Genomic DNA, 18,479 nt, shown 5'->3' on the forward strand with positions numbered 1-18,479 from the left:
ATATAATATTTTAAACTGAACCAAAGTTCCCCAGGGAGCGCAAGGGGAAAATCCCTCTTGTTCTTTCGAATAGAACTGAGAGCAGTCAATCTTGGCTTGTTTCAGTGTCAGCGGTTCAGAGCGTTGCCTGGAGTGTGTCCCATCACTTGGGCTCCCTGCATGGACAGGAGAACACCGCTGCGCGTGGAAAGATCAGCCAATTCCTCTGAGCACCCGCACCATGGCTCCAACCTGCTCCAAGTCATTTTACTATGATGAGTTGATGGGTGCATGCGAACCCTGTCAGCTGCGGTGCAACAATTTGCAAACACGACCCAGCGTGTGCCAGGATGACATCTGTCTCGGTGAGTGTGGCTGAATCAACCTGAACCATAGAGCTCTCTCTGTAATTCATGCAATTCACTGCCTCCCATTACTGTCAGGTCCCGAGTGGGAAACAGGTCACAGACACGTCCGAGACTTTTCAAAACTCTGGCTAAGTGGAAAGATGTGGGGAACTGGCTGCTTTTCACTGGCACTTATAGATATCGTTATGAGCACGGATTTGGAGCCAGATGGGACCTGACCCTGAGCATTACCAATGAGCCACAACAGCCCCCTGAAACTGCATTTATAGTTTGTAAAGGTTTATGTTTGGTTACAACTCATTGTTTGTGTTCCTTTTTCAAATTAAGGGGTACACGTGGCTGTAGTATTTCCATTTGGCGGTTTGATCATCTGATTGATTTAACCAGATGAATACAATATACTGCGGCTGTTGGAAATCTGAAACATAGCACAGAGGTTGCTGGAGAAACTCAGCAGGTCTGGCAGCATCTGTGGGGAGAGAGAGAGAGAAAGTTAATGTTTCAAATCCAGTGTGCTGATTCTTAAGAATAGAAAACCACAAGGTGCAAATTGAATTTTAACTCTGTGGTGTCTGATTCGATTTACTGACTAATTTATTTAGTTTTATAACATTACAATGTATTATCAAATTGTCATCTTTCAAATACTGGGTACAGTCGGCCCCCTTCATTGCTTTTGTAGCTTTAAAATTATCCTGTACTTGTGCAATGAGGTATCTTCATCTTCCTAATCCTCTGCATTCACCCGTTTCACTGAAATGCTTGTCTTCTATTCATGATTTGGAGATGCCGGTGTTGGACTGGGGTGTACAAAGTTAAAAATCACACAACACCAGGTTATAGTCCAACAGGTTTAATTGGAAGCACTAGCTTTCGGAGCGACGGTCTGAAAGCTAGTGTGCTTCCAATTAAACCTGTCGGACTATAATCTGGTGTTGTGTGATTTTTAACTTTGTCTTCTCTTGATTTTCATAACCAATAGTTTGAATTGTTGGAACACTGTGTTTACATTAATTTACTTCAGAATTGTCACAATAAAAATGGCTATTTTAAATCATTTTTATGACACACCTCTGGAAGCAGCTGGTGTTGAACCCAGACACTACCACTGTGCCGCAAGAGCCATATATTAGAGGAGTGTTCTTGGTTTATGATCTCATGGACATGTCAGAGACACTAAGATAAATCACATTATCCAATAGTCTTCTGACGCAGTGAAATTGTCTTTGCGTCTGGGACTTAAAAGTCTGGATTCAAATTCCACCAGGCATACCATAATCTGTTTGAACAGCTTGATTAAAATCACCCCAAGAGCAGAAGTGTCGTTCTACCTGCACTGCAGGAACTGTGCTTGAACTCGTGGTAGATCTTTTCAAGTAAGACAACTGTAACTTCGGTCCTGCAATATTCACTCGGAGTATAATTGCAATTCTGGTATCCTGTCAATTTGTTTAAATGCAAGTTGGTTCTCAGTAGATCTGATGGCTATTGGATCACTGTGGAATGTAAACGCATTTTATTGCACGGTGTAATGCAGGGAGGAATTGTAAACTCTCCAGGAATAAGATGTTTCAGAATAAGCAGTTACCTATTTAAGACCTAGATGAGGAATTTTTCTCTCACAGGGTGGCGAATCTGTGGAATTATTTATCGCAGAGATAATATAAGGGTGAGCCATTAAATACATTCATGTCAGAGATAGATTTTTAATCAGTAAAGGGATCAAGGGCAATGAAGAAAAGGCATAAAAGGGGAGTTGAGAAAGATTGAATCAGCCATGATCACATTTTAATAGCGGAGCAGACTCCATGTGAGACTAACAGGGGAGGTTCTTGTCAAATTCACAAGCTGCAGTTTCTGGAGAGGGGTTCGTTCAACAGCACTCCCTCTGGAGAAGTGTAGAATTACACCTGCCAACTTCTGATTTTCCCCAATTTTCCAGGCAGCATCAGGGGGTGGAGAATTTCGACGTTTCCCTGCCTGTTTTCTTTGGAGTCCATCATCTGCAGTTTGTTTGTCTCTTTCCCCAGTATTCTGCACATATGCAGATTCCAGCAGTTGCTGTCAGTTTCAGTGAACTGAGTATGGTCGACTTTGACAGTTCCATCAATGTTGGAGTACAAATTGGCTATTGTTCTTAGTTATTAAAACACTGAAAATGGGGAGTGAAAAGACTTTTTGACTGAGTGGGAGGTGATATGATGAAACCCTCAGAGATATGTTTGATTTGTTTGCAATGTTATACCTCAGGAATTTGGCCATTAATCATTTTTAAATTTGAATAACATGCTCATTTGACATGGAATTCTCTTAAATCATCCATACACTGTCACCTAAGAATAGATACACACAACTTTTATCAGCTTCTAATGTATATCTTTAATTTTTGATTCTTCATTTACCCATTTTGAAATTTAAAGTGAACACAGATTTTTAAAAGTTATAATTCTCATCATGTGAGCAATGCAAATTAGCAAAGTCAAAGCATCATTACAGCAGAAAACAACATGTTTTATAGGTTTGAGAAACAAGAATTGCAATTATGCTTTATCTCCTGCCTAGCTCAACTTTTTCCCAACTTAAAGCATCTGCGATTCACTTATAGAGTTGGTGGCTCAGTGGTTATCACTGCTACCTCACAGCACCAGGGATCTGGGCTTGATTCCAACCTTTGGTGAGTATTTGTGTGGAGTTTGCATATTCTCCCTGTGTCTGTGTGGGTTTCCTCTTGGTGCTCTGGTTACCTTCCACAATCCAAAGATGTGTAGGTTTGGTGAATTGGCCATGCTAAATTGCCCATAGTTTTCAGGGATGTGTAGTTAGGTGCATTAGTCAGGGTAAATGTAGAGTAATAGGGTAAGGTAGTGGATCTGGGTGGGATACTCTTTGGAGGGTTGGTGTGAACCTGTTGGGCCGAAGGGCCTGTTTCCACACTGCAGGGATTCTGTGAGTCATAGGGTTACAGCATGGAAACAGACCTTTCAGTTCAAGTCATTGACCAGATAGCCTACATTAATCTAATCTTATTTGGCCCATATCCCCCTAAACCCCCTTCTAATCATGTACCCATCCAGATGCTTTTGAAATGTTGTAATTGTACCAGCCTCTACCACCTCCTCTGGCAGCTCATTCCAAATTTATTTCCGTATTCCCACTCATTCACTGTAAGATAGCAAGAGGCCAGAGGCCTTCTAACTCACTGCTAGTTTTCCTCTTATTCTACCTTACTATCTATTTCTCTTTATTCAAAATAGCAACAACCTGTCCATCAAGCTGCATCATGCTTTGAGTCATAGCATCATCACAGTAGCAGAAAAGAAAAGGAAGTAATTCCTGCCTTCGGGATTTCACTGCTCTCATGGGATGCCATACCCATGTGCCCAAAGATCTGTGTGTCAAGAATTGGCCTGTTCAGTAACATAAAGACCCATAGTAGAAATCTACAATTCTGACTGAATGGCAAGCTTGAATTGAGGAAAAACAAAGATCAGTGTCCATTAAAGAGGCTTTATTCACTTTCAGTCTGAAAATTTAAAGAAAAATACACTTTGTATGAGTTGCCTTATCAGCCTTCTTCTCTCTCTTCCAGACCTACCTTTCTTTTGTCTTTTTCCTTTTACTTTCCAAATTTTACAGAACACAACATAAACAGGACAGTCGGTATGCAAACAGTACACTCACTCATGGCAATGTTTCCATCTCACTCACTCTCTCTCCCCTTTACTATAAACAGTAATGGAAGTATCAAAAGACAAGATATTGGGTGTGTTTAAGTGTAATTTCCAGTTTTTGTAATGTGTTATTGCAATATATTGGATAATTCAGAAAGTGGATTGAAAACAAGGGATTATTGAATAATATTAGAATCAAATGACCAGAATGTACAAACTGGTCATTAGAAATTATGACAAAGATGTGGCAATAAGAGTTTAGTGTGAATGTAATATTTTTGTTGTGGATGTTATATTTTTGTTTAAGTGCCAGAGCCAGAATTAAGAGAGGAAAAGTTCAGCATGGACTTGCTGAGATGAACAATCTGCTTTTGCTGCTGGCCTTTGCTCGGTGGTAGTTCTGTCCCATTGTAGTGATTAGAAAACACAATCCTGATGGATATGTCAGTGCAGTATTGTTGGAGTGCTGCTTTGTTGAAGGTGTTGTTTTGTTAGGGGAGATGATGGTGTAGAAGTATTGAAGTAACCTAGTGGGCCAGGCTAATGCTTTAGGGATATGGGTTGTAAATCTTCTAGTAAAGCTAATTTCAGTGGTTGTTGTAAAAACTTATTTGTCTTTTTATGGAAGGAAATCTGCTGTCCTTACCTAGTCTGGCCAACATATGACTCCAGACTCACACAATGTGGTTGATATTTAAATGCCCTCTGAAGTGGCCCAGCACACCACTCAGTTCCAAGAGAATTATAGATGGTTAATAAATTGACAAAACATCAACATCCCATGAAAAAAATGAAGGAAAAATATCAAGCTAAGACTTCCTTTTAGACTACAGCAGTCGAAAAAGGGGACTCACTATTATCTTCTCAGGGATGGGCAACAAACATGGCCTAATCAGTGATGCCCACATCCCACGAATAATACAAAGAGACATGTTAACTGCTTACATGACAATAAAGGCTATTGTGACTCTCCTTATTTGTCAATGCACGGTGTAGGATCAGTTGTGTACATTGGCTACCATGTACGAGTGACCGTACTTCAAACAATCTCCATTGGCTTTCAACAAATTTGAGACCCAGACTCCATGAGTTATGCAAATTATTTCCTTCTATGCTTGAAACATCCTTTTCATACACATTTTGACACATGTCTGTGATATATGCAAATTTCATGTTCTTATTATGAGAATGAAAGCCAGATATCTTCTGCTAGTTTTACTGTTAAGCAACCCATGCAAACCAAAAGAAAACTTCTGCAATAACAGAAAATATTCTTTAATTGTACCTAATTGTACCTGGGCCATAAATAGACCTGTAATCTTAATGAGGCATGACAACTGTGAAATCACTCCACAGAGAATGGTATCTCATTACCCAATCATCCTTTATTTATACATGCAACGTCCTTGACATTGGTCCAGCTCACTCAGAGCCAGCTCTCAGTGTCAGGATGTCAGACAGTCCTTTCTTTCTCTTTTTTTATTTTAACTGTGGAGGGGAGGGCAGGAATTAAATCAAGATAAAATTGGAAGGGGAAATAATACACTCCACTCCCTGCAGTGCCCATCTCTCCCTGAAGAGCTCAACGGTGTTGTTGGACACCGCATGCTCCTTTTCCAGAGACACCCGGTCTCTAATATAACCGCGGAAGAGGGGCAGGCAATCAGTCCTAACGACCCCCTCCATGGCCCACACAGTCCTTTTTTTATTGCTTTTTTTGTTTTTCTTTTTTTTCCCCAGCACCCATGTTGTGTGCATGCAGGTGTGAGACACAGTGAAAGACACAAGGTGCATGAATCTTTATTCAAATTTCCACCACCAGGAAGAAAGGAAACACCCAAATGGCCAGTAACAAGCAGTGCCCTTCACATCAAAGGGCAATGCTGTGTGATCAAACAGTGAAGGGGAGGGCAGGGACTAAATCAAAATAAAGTTGGAGGGGAAATAATACACTCCACTTCCTGCGGCGCCCACCTCTCCCTGAACAGCTCAAGATTGTTGATGGACACTGTGTGCTCTAACATAACCGTGGAAGAGGGGCAGGCAATTAGACCTAACGACCCCCTCCATGGCCCATACAGTCCTTTCTTTTTTTTCCCCCACACTACCGCTAACTGTGGTAGTGCTTATTTTTACCCCAGCACCCATGGTGTTTGTGTGCAGGTGTGAGACGCAGTGAAAGACACAAGGTGCTTGAATTGTTATTCAGTTTCCACCACCAGGAAGAAAGGGAACACCTGAGTGGCCAGTGACAAGCAGTGCCCTTCACATTAATGGGCAATACTGTGATCAAACAGTGAAGGGGAGGGCAGGGATTAAATCAAATAGAGTTGGAGGGGGAAATAATACACTCCACTCCCTGCGGCACCCACCTCTCCCTGAACAACTCCAGGGTGTTGGTGGACACTGCGTGCTCCTTCTCCAGATACATTCCGGCTCTAACATAACCGCGGAAGAGGGGCAGGCAATTGGGCCTAACGACCCCCTTCACGACCCACATAGTCATTTTTGGTTTTTTTCTTGTTAACAGAATCCCTGACACTCTTTTTTTAAAACCCCCACACTACCGCCTAACTGTGGTAGTGCTTATTCTTTCCCCCAGCACCCATGGTGTGTGTGTGCAGGTGTGAGACACAGTGAAAGACACAAGGTGCACACATCTTTATTCAAATTTCCATCACCAGGAAGAAAGGAAACACCCGAGTGGCCAGTGACAAGCAGTGCCCTTCACATCAAAGGGAAATGCTCTGTGAACAAACAGTGAAGGGGAGGGCAGGGACTAAATCCAAATAGAGTTGGAGGGGGAAATAATTCACTCCACTCCATCCGGCGCCCACCTCTCCCTGAACAACTCCAGGGTGTTGGTGGACACTGCGTGCTCCTTCTCCAGAGACATCTGGGCTCTAACATAACCGTGGAAGAGGGGCAGGCAATTGGACCTAATGACCCCCTCCACGGCCCACACAGTCCTTTCTTTTTTTTAACCCCCACACTACCGCCTAACTGCAGTAGTGCTTATTTTTTCCCCGGCACCCATGGTATGTGTGTACAGGTGTGAGACACAGTGAGAGACACAAAATACACAAATCTTTATTCAATTTCCACCACCAGGAAGATAAGAAAACACCCGGGTAGCCAGTGACAAGCAGTGCCTATCATATCAAAAAGGGCAATGCTGTGTGATCAAACAGTGAAGGAGAGGGCAGGGACTAAATCAAAATAGAATTGGAGGGGGAAATGATGCACTCCACTCCCTGTGGCACCCACCTCTCCCTGAACAACTCCAGGGTGTTGATGGACACCGCGTGCTCCTTCTCCAGAGACATCTGGGCTCTAACATAACCGCGGAAGAGGGGCAGGCAATTGGATCTAACGACCCCCTCCAAAGCCCACACAGTCCTTTCTTTTTTTTTCTTCTCTTTTGCTCTTCACATCAAAGGGCAATAAGTCTTTTGTTAATTTTTTTTGTGACAAGCAGTGCCCTTAACATTGTTGGTTTTTTCCCTAAGGGCAATGCTGTGTGATCATCTCCTGTTTATATATATTTTTTTCTTTTTTTTTGCTTTATTTTATTAACCCCCGCACTACTGCCTAACTGCGGTAGTGCTTATTTTTTCCCCAGCACCCATGGTGTGTGTGTGTGCAGGTGTGAGACACAGTGAGAGACACAAAGTGCACAAATCTTTATTTAATTTCCACCACCAGGAAGAAAGGAAACACCCGAGTGGCCTGTGACAAGCAGTGTCCTTCACATCAAAGGGCAATGCTGTGTGATCAAAACAGTGAAGGAGAGGGCAGGGACTAAATCAAAATAGAGTTGGAGGGGGAAATGATGCACTCCATTCCCTGCTGCGCCCACCTCTCCCTGAACAACTCCAGGGTGTTGATGGACACCGCGTGCTCCTTCTCCAGAGACATCTGGGCTCTAACATAACCGCGGGAGAGGGGCAGGCAATTGGACCTCACGACCCCCTCCATAGCCCACACAGTCCTTTCTTTATTTTTTTTTACTAAATTAAAATAGAGTTGGAGGGGGAAAAGATGTATTCAACTCTCCTGGTTATATTTTTTTTCTTTTTTATTTTTTTTATTTTATTAACCCCCACACTACCACCTAACTGCGGTAGTGCTTATTATTTTTAACCCCAGCACCCATGGTGTGTATGTGCAGCTGTGAGACACAGTGAGAGACATAAAGTGCACAAATCTTTATTTAATTTCCACCACCAGGAAAAGTAGGAAAACACCCGAGTGGCCTGTGACGAGCAGTGCCCTTCACATCAAAGGGCAATGCTGTGTGATCAAAACAGTGAAGGGGAGGGCAGGGACTAAATCAAAATAGAGTTGGAGGGGGAAATGATGCACTCCACTCCCTGCGGCGCCCACCTCTCCCTGAACAACTCCAGGGTGTTGGTGGACACCGCGTGCTCCTTCTCCAGAGACATCTGGGCTCTAACATAACCGCGGGAGAGGGGCAGGCAATTGGACCTCACGACCCCCTCCATAGCCCACACAGTCCTTTTTTTTTATCTTTTTTTTTATTTTATTTTTTATTTTTTCCCAGCACCCATGGTGTGTGTGTGCAGGTGTGAGACACAGTGAGAGACACAGAGTGCACAAATCTTTATTTAATTTCCACCACCAGGAAAATAGGAAAACACCCGAGTGGCCAGTGACAAGCAGTGCCCTTCACATCAAAGGGCAATGCTGTGTGATCAAAACAGTGAAGGGGAGGGCAGGAACTAAATCAAAATAGAGTTGGAGGGGAAATGATGCACTCCACTCCCTGCGGCGCCCACCTCTCCCTGAACAACTCCAGGGTGTTGGTGGACACCGCGTGCTCCTTCTCCAGAGACATCTGGGCTCTAACATAACCGCGGGAGAGGGGCAGGCAATTGGACCTCACGACCCCCTCCATAGCCCACACAGTCCTTTCCTTTTTTTTTTTTTCTTTTTTTTTTAACCCCCACACTACCGCCTAACTGCGGTAGTGCTTATTTCTTTCCCAGCACCCATGGTGTGTGTGTGTGTGTGCAGCTGTGAGACACAGTGAGAGACATAAAGTGCACAAATCTTTATTTAATTTCCACCACCAGGAAAAGTAGGAAAACACCCGAGTGGCCTGTGACGAGCAGTGCCCTTCACATCAAAGGGCAATGCTGTGTGATCAAAACAGTGAAGGGGAGGGCAGGGACTAAATCAAAATAGAGTTGGAGGGGGAAATGATGCACTCCACTCCCTGCGGCGCCCACCTCTCCCTGAACAACTCCAGGGTGTTGGTGGACACCGCGTGCTCCTTCTCCAGAGACATCTGGGCTCTAACATAACCGCGGGAGAGGGGCAGGCAATTGGACCTCACGACCCCCTCCATAGCCCACACAGTCCTTTCTTTATCTGTCAGCCAAAGCTCCCTGATTGGACCAGGTTAACAGCCCCAATTAGGTACTCATTCTATGAGGTTCACCTGACTCACCTTGTTACAATCAATATATCTCTCCCCCTCTAAGTCTGAGGAAATAGGCCAGTTGTTTTTATTGGAGAACCTCCTGGGTCAGGTTCCTCTGACTCTGCTTTTGAAATGAGTGGCATGTAACACGTGCTTGAAGCAGATTGGAAGAAATTTATTTCTTCTGGCAGCAAAGGCATTAATGCGGTGACATCCACTGTGTCCATCTTAGGTTCAGAGTTCTCCTCAACACTTGACAGAGAGTTCTGGCAGGCTTTGCGCCTGGTTGGGGGAGTCGAGAATGTTTTGTTCCTGCACTGTTTGTGCGTTCACAGCTTTTGTATGGTCTACGTGCTTGTCAGGATTGTTGCACCTACCCAAACGTTATACTTCACTGAAATTGACCTCGCATCAGTCATGCCTCTTACCCATGCATTTCTGTGGTTTCTACACCAAACTTTGTTCCCTGTAGCAAACTCTCATGGAGTCATAGAGATGTACACCATGGAAACAGTCCCTTCAGTCCAACTCGTCCATGCTGACCAGATATCTCAACTCATCTAGTCCCACCTGTTAGCACCTGGCCCATATCCTTCCAAACCCTTCCTATTCATATACCCATCCAAATGTCCTTTAAATGTTTTAATTTACCAGCCTCCACCACTTCCTCTGGTAGCTCATTCCATACATACACTGTCCTTTGCTTGATAAAGTTCCGTCTTTAGATCCCTTTTAAATCTTTCCCCTCTCACCCTAAACCTATGGTCTCTAGTTCTGGACTCCCTCATCCCAGGGGGAAAATACCTTCTCTATTTACCTTATCCAAGCCTCTCATGATTTTGTAAACCTCGATAAGGTCACTCCTCAGCCTTTGACATTCCTGCTTATTCAGCCCCTCCCTATAGCTCAAACCCTCCAACGCTGACAACATCCTTGTAAATCTTTTCTGAACCCTTTCAAATTTCACAATATCCTTCTGATAGGATGGAGACCAGAATTGCACACAATATTCCAAAAGTCCTGTACAGCTGCAACATGACCTCCCAACTCCTACACTCAATGTTCTGACCAATAAAGGAAAGCAGACCAAACACCTTCTTCACTATCTTATTGATTTGAGACTCCACTTTCAAGCAACTATAGACCTGCACTCCAACGTCTTTTTTGTTCAGCAATACTTCCCAGGATCTTGACATTAAGTGCATAAGTCCTGCCCTGATTTGCTTTTCCCAAGTGCATTCCTTCACATTTATCTAAATTAAACTCCATCTGCCGCTCCTCGGGCCATTGCCCCACCTGATCAAGATCCTGTTGTACTCTGAGGTAACCTTCTTCGCTGTCCACTACACCTCCAATTTTGGTGTCATCTGCAAACTTACTAACTATATCTCCTGTGTTCACATCCAAATCATTTATACAAGTGACAAAAAGCAGTGGACCCAGCACTGATCCTTGTGGCACACCACTGGTCACTGGCTTGCTTAGCAGGGTCTTGTGTCTGGCACTGTATTCTTGATGCAGTTTTATGCAGTTTCACCCTGTCTCCTCCCCCCCCCCCCACCTCCCTCAACCCCCCCACCAAGGTTGAGGAAGATCAGAGTTAACCTGGGGTGGAGTCTCCTCCTCATTAGCAACTCTACTGAAGCTATCCGTATCGTTGCGCAAAGGGTGATCCTATAATCAAATAGGTGCAAATGTGTTGCTGGTCAAAGCACAGCAGGCCAGGCAGCATCTCAGGAATAGACAAATAGGAACCTGGACAGTTGGTAACTAGTGAAGATTAGGCTGTTTCTTTAAGCCTGCCTTCAAAGTTTGGTCTGGTCTTTCCACCAGACCATTGGATGATGGATGGTACAGAGCTGTCATTATATGTCAAATTCCATTTGATGTTCGCAAATACTCAAATTCCTTGGTGGTAAATGATAGCCCAATTTCTGTGAACAACACCTCTTGGAGCCCGTGGACTGCAAAAGATGCGTGCAGCTTTTCTGTTGTCATCCCCGTGTTTGATAAATGAACTCTATGTATGTCCAGCCACTGAGTGGGCATCCACAATGACTAAGAACATTGAACCCACAAAAGGACCTGCATAGTTGACATGTAACCGAGTCCAGGATTTACTCAGCCATTCCTATGAATGTGTTGGCTGTAATGTTTGCCCCCATTGTCACTCTGGGCATTGCCCCACCAAAGCGGCTATGTCTACATCCAGTCTTGGCTACCAAACATAACTTCTCATCAATATCTTCATTTTGGACCCCCCTGAATGACCTGGGTGGAGTTTAGCCAATACCTGGCAGCGATATTTGCTCTGTACAATCACTCTTGCTCCCTGTAACAATATTCCGTTCTCTACAGTGATCTAGTCTCTCCGGGTCCAGAAAGGTTTCGATTCTGGTTGTGATGTACCTTTGGTACCCACCATCACCATGAGCTGTTTCAGGACTGGATCTTTCTGCATTCAAAGTTTGATGTTGCCAGTTGTGACTGGAAGTGTGTCCAGAAAGTTTAAAACCAGAGGTGGTATCATCAGTCGTAATTCTGCCACTGGGAGGCTGCTAAATGCATCCACATTTGCTGGCCACCCAGGAGATGCTCCAACTTGTCATTATACACACTTAGTATAAGAGCCCACCGCTGAATTTGGCCTGAAGCTGTGGTCAGCAGTGCCTCGTCATCTTTAAGTACACATTGCAGGAATTACAAATTTACATCCATAAAGTTATTGTTGGAACTTCTTGACTCCAAATATGACTGCCAAACCTTCCTTCTCTATCTGGATGTATTTACGCAATGCATTTGCCGAACTCCTGGATGCATACGCAATTGGACATTCCACTCTGTTGGACCACCTTAAGAGCTAATACTACCCTGATACTGTACAGGGAGACACCGCGTATCAATACCAGATCTCGCTTGGAATCATACTGTGCCAACACCTTAGAGGATGATTGCTGTTTCTTCACTTCCCTCAGAGCTAATGCTTGGCTATGCGACCATTTCCAAGGCTGACTCTTTTTAAGGAGTTGATACAAAGGTGCCATGATGGAGGCCAGGTTATGTATGAACTTTCCATAATAATTTACCAGCCCAAGGCAAGACCTAAGCTCCAGTACAAATGAGGGATCTGGGGCACCTTTGATTGCCCTCACTTCATTTCCAATGGGTATAACCCGGTTTTGCCAACTCTGTAGCGGATCTGATATAATGTGAAAGTTCCGTTCTCTTGCAATATCACGTTATAAGAAAATCATGCAATAGCTGCCCCAATTAAACTAAGGGGGCCAGAATCTCGTTACAGCCAATACAAGTAAGGAAAGTTCTCGTTCTACAAATAATGGTCTAAATTCTTCAAATGCATTAAAGCCAATTTGCATTGAAGAAACATGCGTTACAGCAGAAGCAACTGTAGGTCACTTGTGGTGCCTGAAATGCACTTATCTCTTCTCAGGTGTACGCCTGCTTGGGAGAAATGTCGAAGGACTACGTCCAACTTCTCAATGTGCTCCTTATTGGTCTTCCCTGTTATTAACACATCACCTAAGGTGGACCTTGCAAATGTTTTCCATCGTCTGTTGTAAAATTGCACAAGCTGATGATAAAAAGAAGAGCAGTTCCGTATATTTGTACAAACCCTTATGGGTCTTAATTGTAGTATACTTCTGGGAATCTTCATCTAACTGTAATTGCAAGTACATATGGCTCATGTCCAGCTTTGAGAAGGACCTCTGTTAGAACTGGGTGACCATTTAACTAGATGTTTATTTTGAATGGTTCTGATTTGGATGTTGCTAAGCAGTTTAAGTCTTCCAAACCAGATGTAGGTGGATTTTCCAGGGTATGCATTTTTTTGGATGCTGATGTATGAGATCTCTTACCAATTTAGATCTAGTAGGACTTACAACACAGCGATAAACTCTTCTGTTAATTCCTCAATGGCCTTCGTCTTTGCATTCCTTGGAGTCAACCTTCCATGACCAAGGCTATGTCCCAAGAACATCACCTCTACTTTCCTACCACTGGTAACCATACTAATACATCATCCCGACAGGAAAACATCCGACTTTCAGAGTTTTTATCTGCCACCTGCTTCATTCTATGCTGTGGTAAAAACAATGACTGCAGATGCTGGAAATCAGATTTTGGATTAGTGGTGCTGGAAGAGCACAGCAGTTCAGGCAGCATCTGAGGAGCAGCAAAATCAACGTTTCGGGCAAAAGCCCTTCATCAGGGATAAAGGCAGAGAGCCTGAAGCGTGGAGAGATAAACTACAGGAGGGTGGGGATGGGGAGAAAGTAGTATGGAGTACAATAGGTGAGTCGGGGAGGGGATGAGGGTGATAGGTCAGGGAGGATGGTGGAGTGGATAGGTGGAAAAGAAGATAGGCAGGTCGGACAAGTCATGGGGACAGTGTTGGCTGGAAGTTTGGAACTAGGGTGAGGTAGGGGAAGGGGAAATGAGGAAAATGTTGAAGTCCACATTGATTCCCTGGGGTTGAAGTGTTCCAAGGCGGAAGATGAGGTATTTTTCCTCCAGGCGTCTGGTGGTGAGGGAGCGGTGGTGAAGGAAGCCCAGGACCTCCATGTCCTCGGCAGAGTGGGAGGGGGAGTTGAAATGTTGGGCCACAGAGCGGTGTGGTTGATTGGTGCGGGTGTCCCGGAGATGTTCACTAAAGCTTTTGCTAGAAAGCATCCAGTCTCCCCAATGTAGAGGAGACCGCATCGGGAGCAACGGATACAATAAATGATATTAGTGGATGGGCAGGTAAAACGTTGATGGATGTTGAAGGCTCCTTTAGGACTTTGGATGGAGTGAGGGAGGAGGTGTGGGCGCAGGTTTTGCAATTCCTGTGGTGGCAGGGGAAGGTGCCAGGATGGGAGGTGGGTTGTTGGGGCCTTGAACCTGACCAGGTAATCATGGAGGGAACGGTCTTTGCGGAAGGCAGAAAGGGGTGGGGAGGGAAATATATCCCTGGTGGTGAGGTCTTTTTGGAGGTGACAGAAATGTCGGCGGATGATTTGGTTTATGCGAAGGTTGGTAGGGTGGAAGGTGAGCACCAGGGACATTCTGTCCATGTTACGGTTGGAGGGGTGGGGTCTGAGGGCGGAGCTGCGGGATGTGGATGAGATGCGTTGCCCGCCTCTGTCGTATCTGCTCCCAGGAGGACCAGTTCCACCACAGAACACACCAGATGGCCTCCTTCTTTAGAGACCGCAATTTCCCTTCCCATGTGGTTAAAGACGCCCTCCAACGCATCTCATCCACATCCCGCACCTCCGCCCTCAGACCCCACCCCTCCAACCGTAACAAGGACAGAACGCCCCTGGTGCTCACCTTCCACCCTACCAACCTTCACATAAACCAAATCATCCGCCGACATTTCCACCACCTCCAAAAAGACTCCACCACCAGGGATATATTTCCCTCCCCACCCCTTTCCACCTTCCGCAAAGACCGTTCCCTCCATGACTACCTGGTCAGATCCACACCCCCCTACAACCCACCGTCCCATCCTGGCACCTTTCCCTGCCACCGCAGGAATTGTAAAACCTGTGTCCACACCTCCTCCCTCACCTCCATCCAAGGTCCTAAAGGAGCGTTCCACATCCATCAAAATTTTACCTGCACATCCACTAATATAATTTATTGCATCCGTTGCTCCCGATGCGGTCTCCTCTACATTGGGGAGACTGGACGCCTCCTAACAGAGCGCTTTAGGGAACATCTCCGGGACACCCACACCAATCAACCACACCGTCCCATGGCCCAACATTTCAACTCCCCCTCCCACTCTGCCGAGGACATGGAGGTCCTGGGCCTCCTTCACCGCTGCTCCCTCACCACCCGACGCCTGGAGGAAGAACGCCTCATCTTCCGCCTTGGAACACTTCAACCCCAGGGCATCAATGTTGACTTCATTTCCCCTTCCCCCACCTCACCCTAGTTCCAAACTTCCAGCTCAGCACTGTCCCCATGACTTGTCCTACCTGCCTATCTTCTTTTCCACCTATCCACTCCACCCTCCTCCCTGACCTATCACCTTCATCCCCACCCCCACTCACCTATTGTACTCCATGCTACTTTCTCCCCACCCCCACCCTCCTGTAGTTTATCTCTCCACGCTTCAGACTCTCTGCCTTTATCCCTGATGAAGGACTTTTGCCCGAAACATTGATTTTGCTGCTCCTCAGATGCTGCCTGAACTGCTGTGCTCTTCCAGCACCACTAATCCAAAATCATTCTATGCCGTGCCTTCTTCAGGTGCTGATTAGCTAACTCACCTATCTGAATTAATCTCTCTCTCACCTCCGATACATAATCCAAGTGTGAGATCTCTGACTTCAGTCCTGTCAATTTCTCTTTAATTAAATTCAAAGAGGCTCTCACTTCATGTCCGAATATTAACTCAAAGGGAGTAACCTGAGTAGATTCATTTGAGCATCTCTAATGGTAAACAATATGAATGGGATAACTTTATCCCAATCGTTCAGGCCATCATAACAGTATGCTCTTAACATGATCTTCAGGATCTAATGCCACCTTTCCAAAGCTCCCTGGAATTCAGGATGATACGTACTTGATTTAAAGTGCTGTATACCTAAGCTATCCATGACTTCTTTAAACAGATTTTCAGTCAATTAGACCTTTGGTCTTATTGAATCTCTCTGGGTAGCCCATACCATGTGAAGAATGCTACTAACTGCTCTATCTCTCTTTTTGCCTTAATACTCCATAATGTAGATGCATCCATTATGATTCCCTTTTTAGTTCTTGGGAGGGGACCTACACAATCAATCACAACCTGTGTGATAGGTTCTTTGATTGCTGGAAATGGCAACAAAGGTGTTGGTTTTATTTCTGCCTGTGGCTTACCTTCCATTTGGCATGTACGACATATACAGCAAAAGTTAACCACATCCTTATGCGTTCTAGGCCCATAGAAATGCTTTTGTACCTTAGCCTGAGTTTTCTGTACACCTAGGTGACCTCCTACTGGTAGTTCATGTGCTACCCGTAACACTTCCTGTCTGTATGCTACTGGCAACACAATCTGGTGCACTTCTGCCCATTTTTCCAATGCACTAAACTGCCATGGTCTCCATTTTTGTCTTAGGCTTCTATCTTTAAGTTAATAACCCTCAGGAATATTCTCTGCCTCCTTTTCTGAGTATGCATTCACATGTATATCTTTTATTGTCTTGTCTTTCTGTTGTAAGTCTATTAACCTTTCAGGACTAAACATTTCTGCCTGACTCTCTGCCAGTTCAGGTTTTTGTCAAACCGAGTGTCCGCTAACTGAATCTCAACTCCTTCATTTTTTTCTTCAGTTTTTGCTGTGACTTATGAAAGTGGGATCTTTTACAACACAGTCTGGGAAAATACCAGGGTATTTTTCTTTTATCTCCTCAGTTCCTTGGTCTTCCTTTGGCTTCTCTACAACAAGGGATGTCACTCCCACCTTGGATCCTGCTAAATCATTCTCAAGAACAAACTGTATTCCTGGAACTGACGCTCTGTCAATGACTCCCTCTGTTACTTCCCCAGTCTTGAGTTGGCACTCCAACCTGATCTTACATAGGGGAACATTAAATTTCTGTCCATCTATCCCACAAATTACCATCCCTCAGGTAACAAGTCAGAAAGAGTGCAAGTATGTTCATCTCTTACTCTTAGAGACTGGCCAGATCTGTATCTCTTAAAATGATAACTTCTTTCCCTTCTCCCCCTGTTCTTTCTGAATAAACTTTAGCCACAGAGGCGAATTCTTTATAGAGATCAGGCGCTAACTCCATACCCAGCCTTCCTTGAGTTTTCTTGAGGTTTCCTTTACTACTTTCACTAATGCCACTGTCTTAGCTTCTTTTCCCACATCTTTTCCCACAGTACCTTTCTTTAGCAATCAGCACTGTAACTTTATGTTTCCCACTTTACCACAATGGAAATACCTGAGGCCTTTCACCTCCTTTCCACCCTCTTGGGCTTCTTTTTTTAACCTGTGGTAAACTAATACCAGTGTTCTCTACTTTTTGTTTTATAGTGTAGGATCTCCCCTTCTCCCATTTCTATCCCTCACAAGGTGAAATTCTTGCTGTAAGCTAAACTTTGCCTTATGCACCAATGTAAATTCATCTGCCATCTCTACTGCTCTTTTCATTTCTTGAACTTTCTGGTCATCCACATGAATTTTTATCATCTCTGAAAGTGAGTTTTTAAACTCCTCCTGCAGAATAATCTCTCTTCAAGCCTCATAAGTCTTATTTATTTTTAAGGCCTGCACCCATCTATCAAAATTACTGTGTTAACACTTTCAAACTCAACATAAGTGTGACCTGGTTCCTTCTTTATGTTTCTGAACCACTGTCTGATACCAAATCATAAGCACTCAAAGTAGCCTGTTTGACTTCATAATCTCTTGACCACTCATCTGACAGCGTTGCAAATACCTCACTCACTCTGCCTACCAGCTTAGTCTGAACTAGCATTACTCACAGGTCCTCTGACCACTTCATCTGCCTAGCCAATTTTTCAAATGAAATGTGGCAGTATTTTAACACATTTGTATATGTCATTATCTTCTCTGTTCACCTCCATCCTGTTAACTTGACTTTCCTGATTAATTCACAACTTATCAAGTTCAAATTATCTCTCCCTTTCTCTTTCTTCTTTCTCTTTCTCTCTCTTGTCTCTCTCTCTTTCCATCTCTTTTTTCTCTCTCTCTTTGCTTAGCTAAGTACCTCCTCTCCCTTTCGCTTTCTTCTCTCTCTTTGTCTTTCTTCTGTCTCTTTCTCTTTCTCTCTCCCTTTTTCCCTCTCTCCCTATTTATTTTCTAACTCCATTTTCCTCAATTGTAATTAAGTTTTTCTAACGCTACTGCACTTGTCTGTTTCTGTGACACCCCTAAGTGCTTGACTAACTCCCTTACAATTTCAGCTTTACTTTTGTCCTTGGTTAAACCCAAATCTAACCTCTTTGCTAATTCTAAAAGTATGGTATTTTTCTCTCCCCCTAAGCTTT

General features: G+C 44.2%; 1 protein-coding gene across 1 annotated transcript in view; it reads left to right on the forward strand.

Annotated features, from left to right (window-relative positions):
* Positions 1–220: 220 nt before the first annotated feature.
* The window catches only part of LOC132825559 (tumor necrosis factor receptor superfamily member 17-like), a 62,574-nt gene continuing 44,315 nt past the window's right edge, over positions 221–18,479 (forward strand). The window contains exon 1 of the mRNA XM_060840936.1: positions 221–344. Coding sequence (XP_060696919.1) covers positions 221–344 — 124 coding nt within the window. The remainder of the gene's footprint in view (positions 345–18,479) is intronic.

Source organism: Hemiscyllium ocellatum, chromosome 20, assembly GCF_020745735.1.
Source record: "Hemiscyllium ocellatum isolate sHemOce1 chromosome 20, sHemOce1.pat.X.cur, whole genome shotgun sequence".
Taxonomy (NCBI): domain Eukaryota; kingdom Metazoa; phylum Chordata; class Chondrichthyes; order Orectolobiformes; family Hemiscylliidae; genus Hemiscyllium; species Hemiscyllium ocellatum.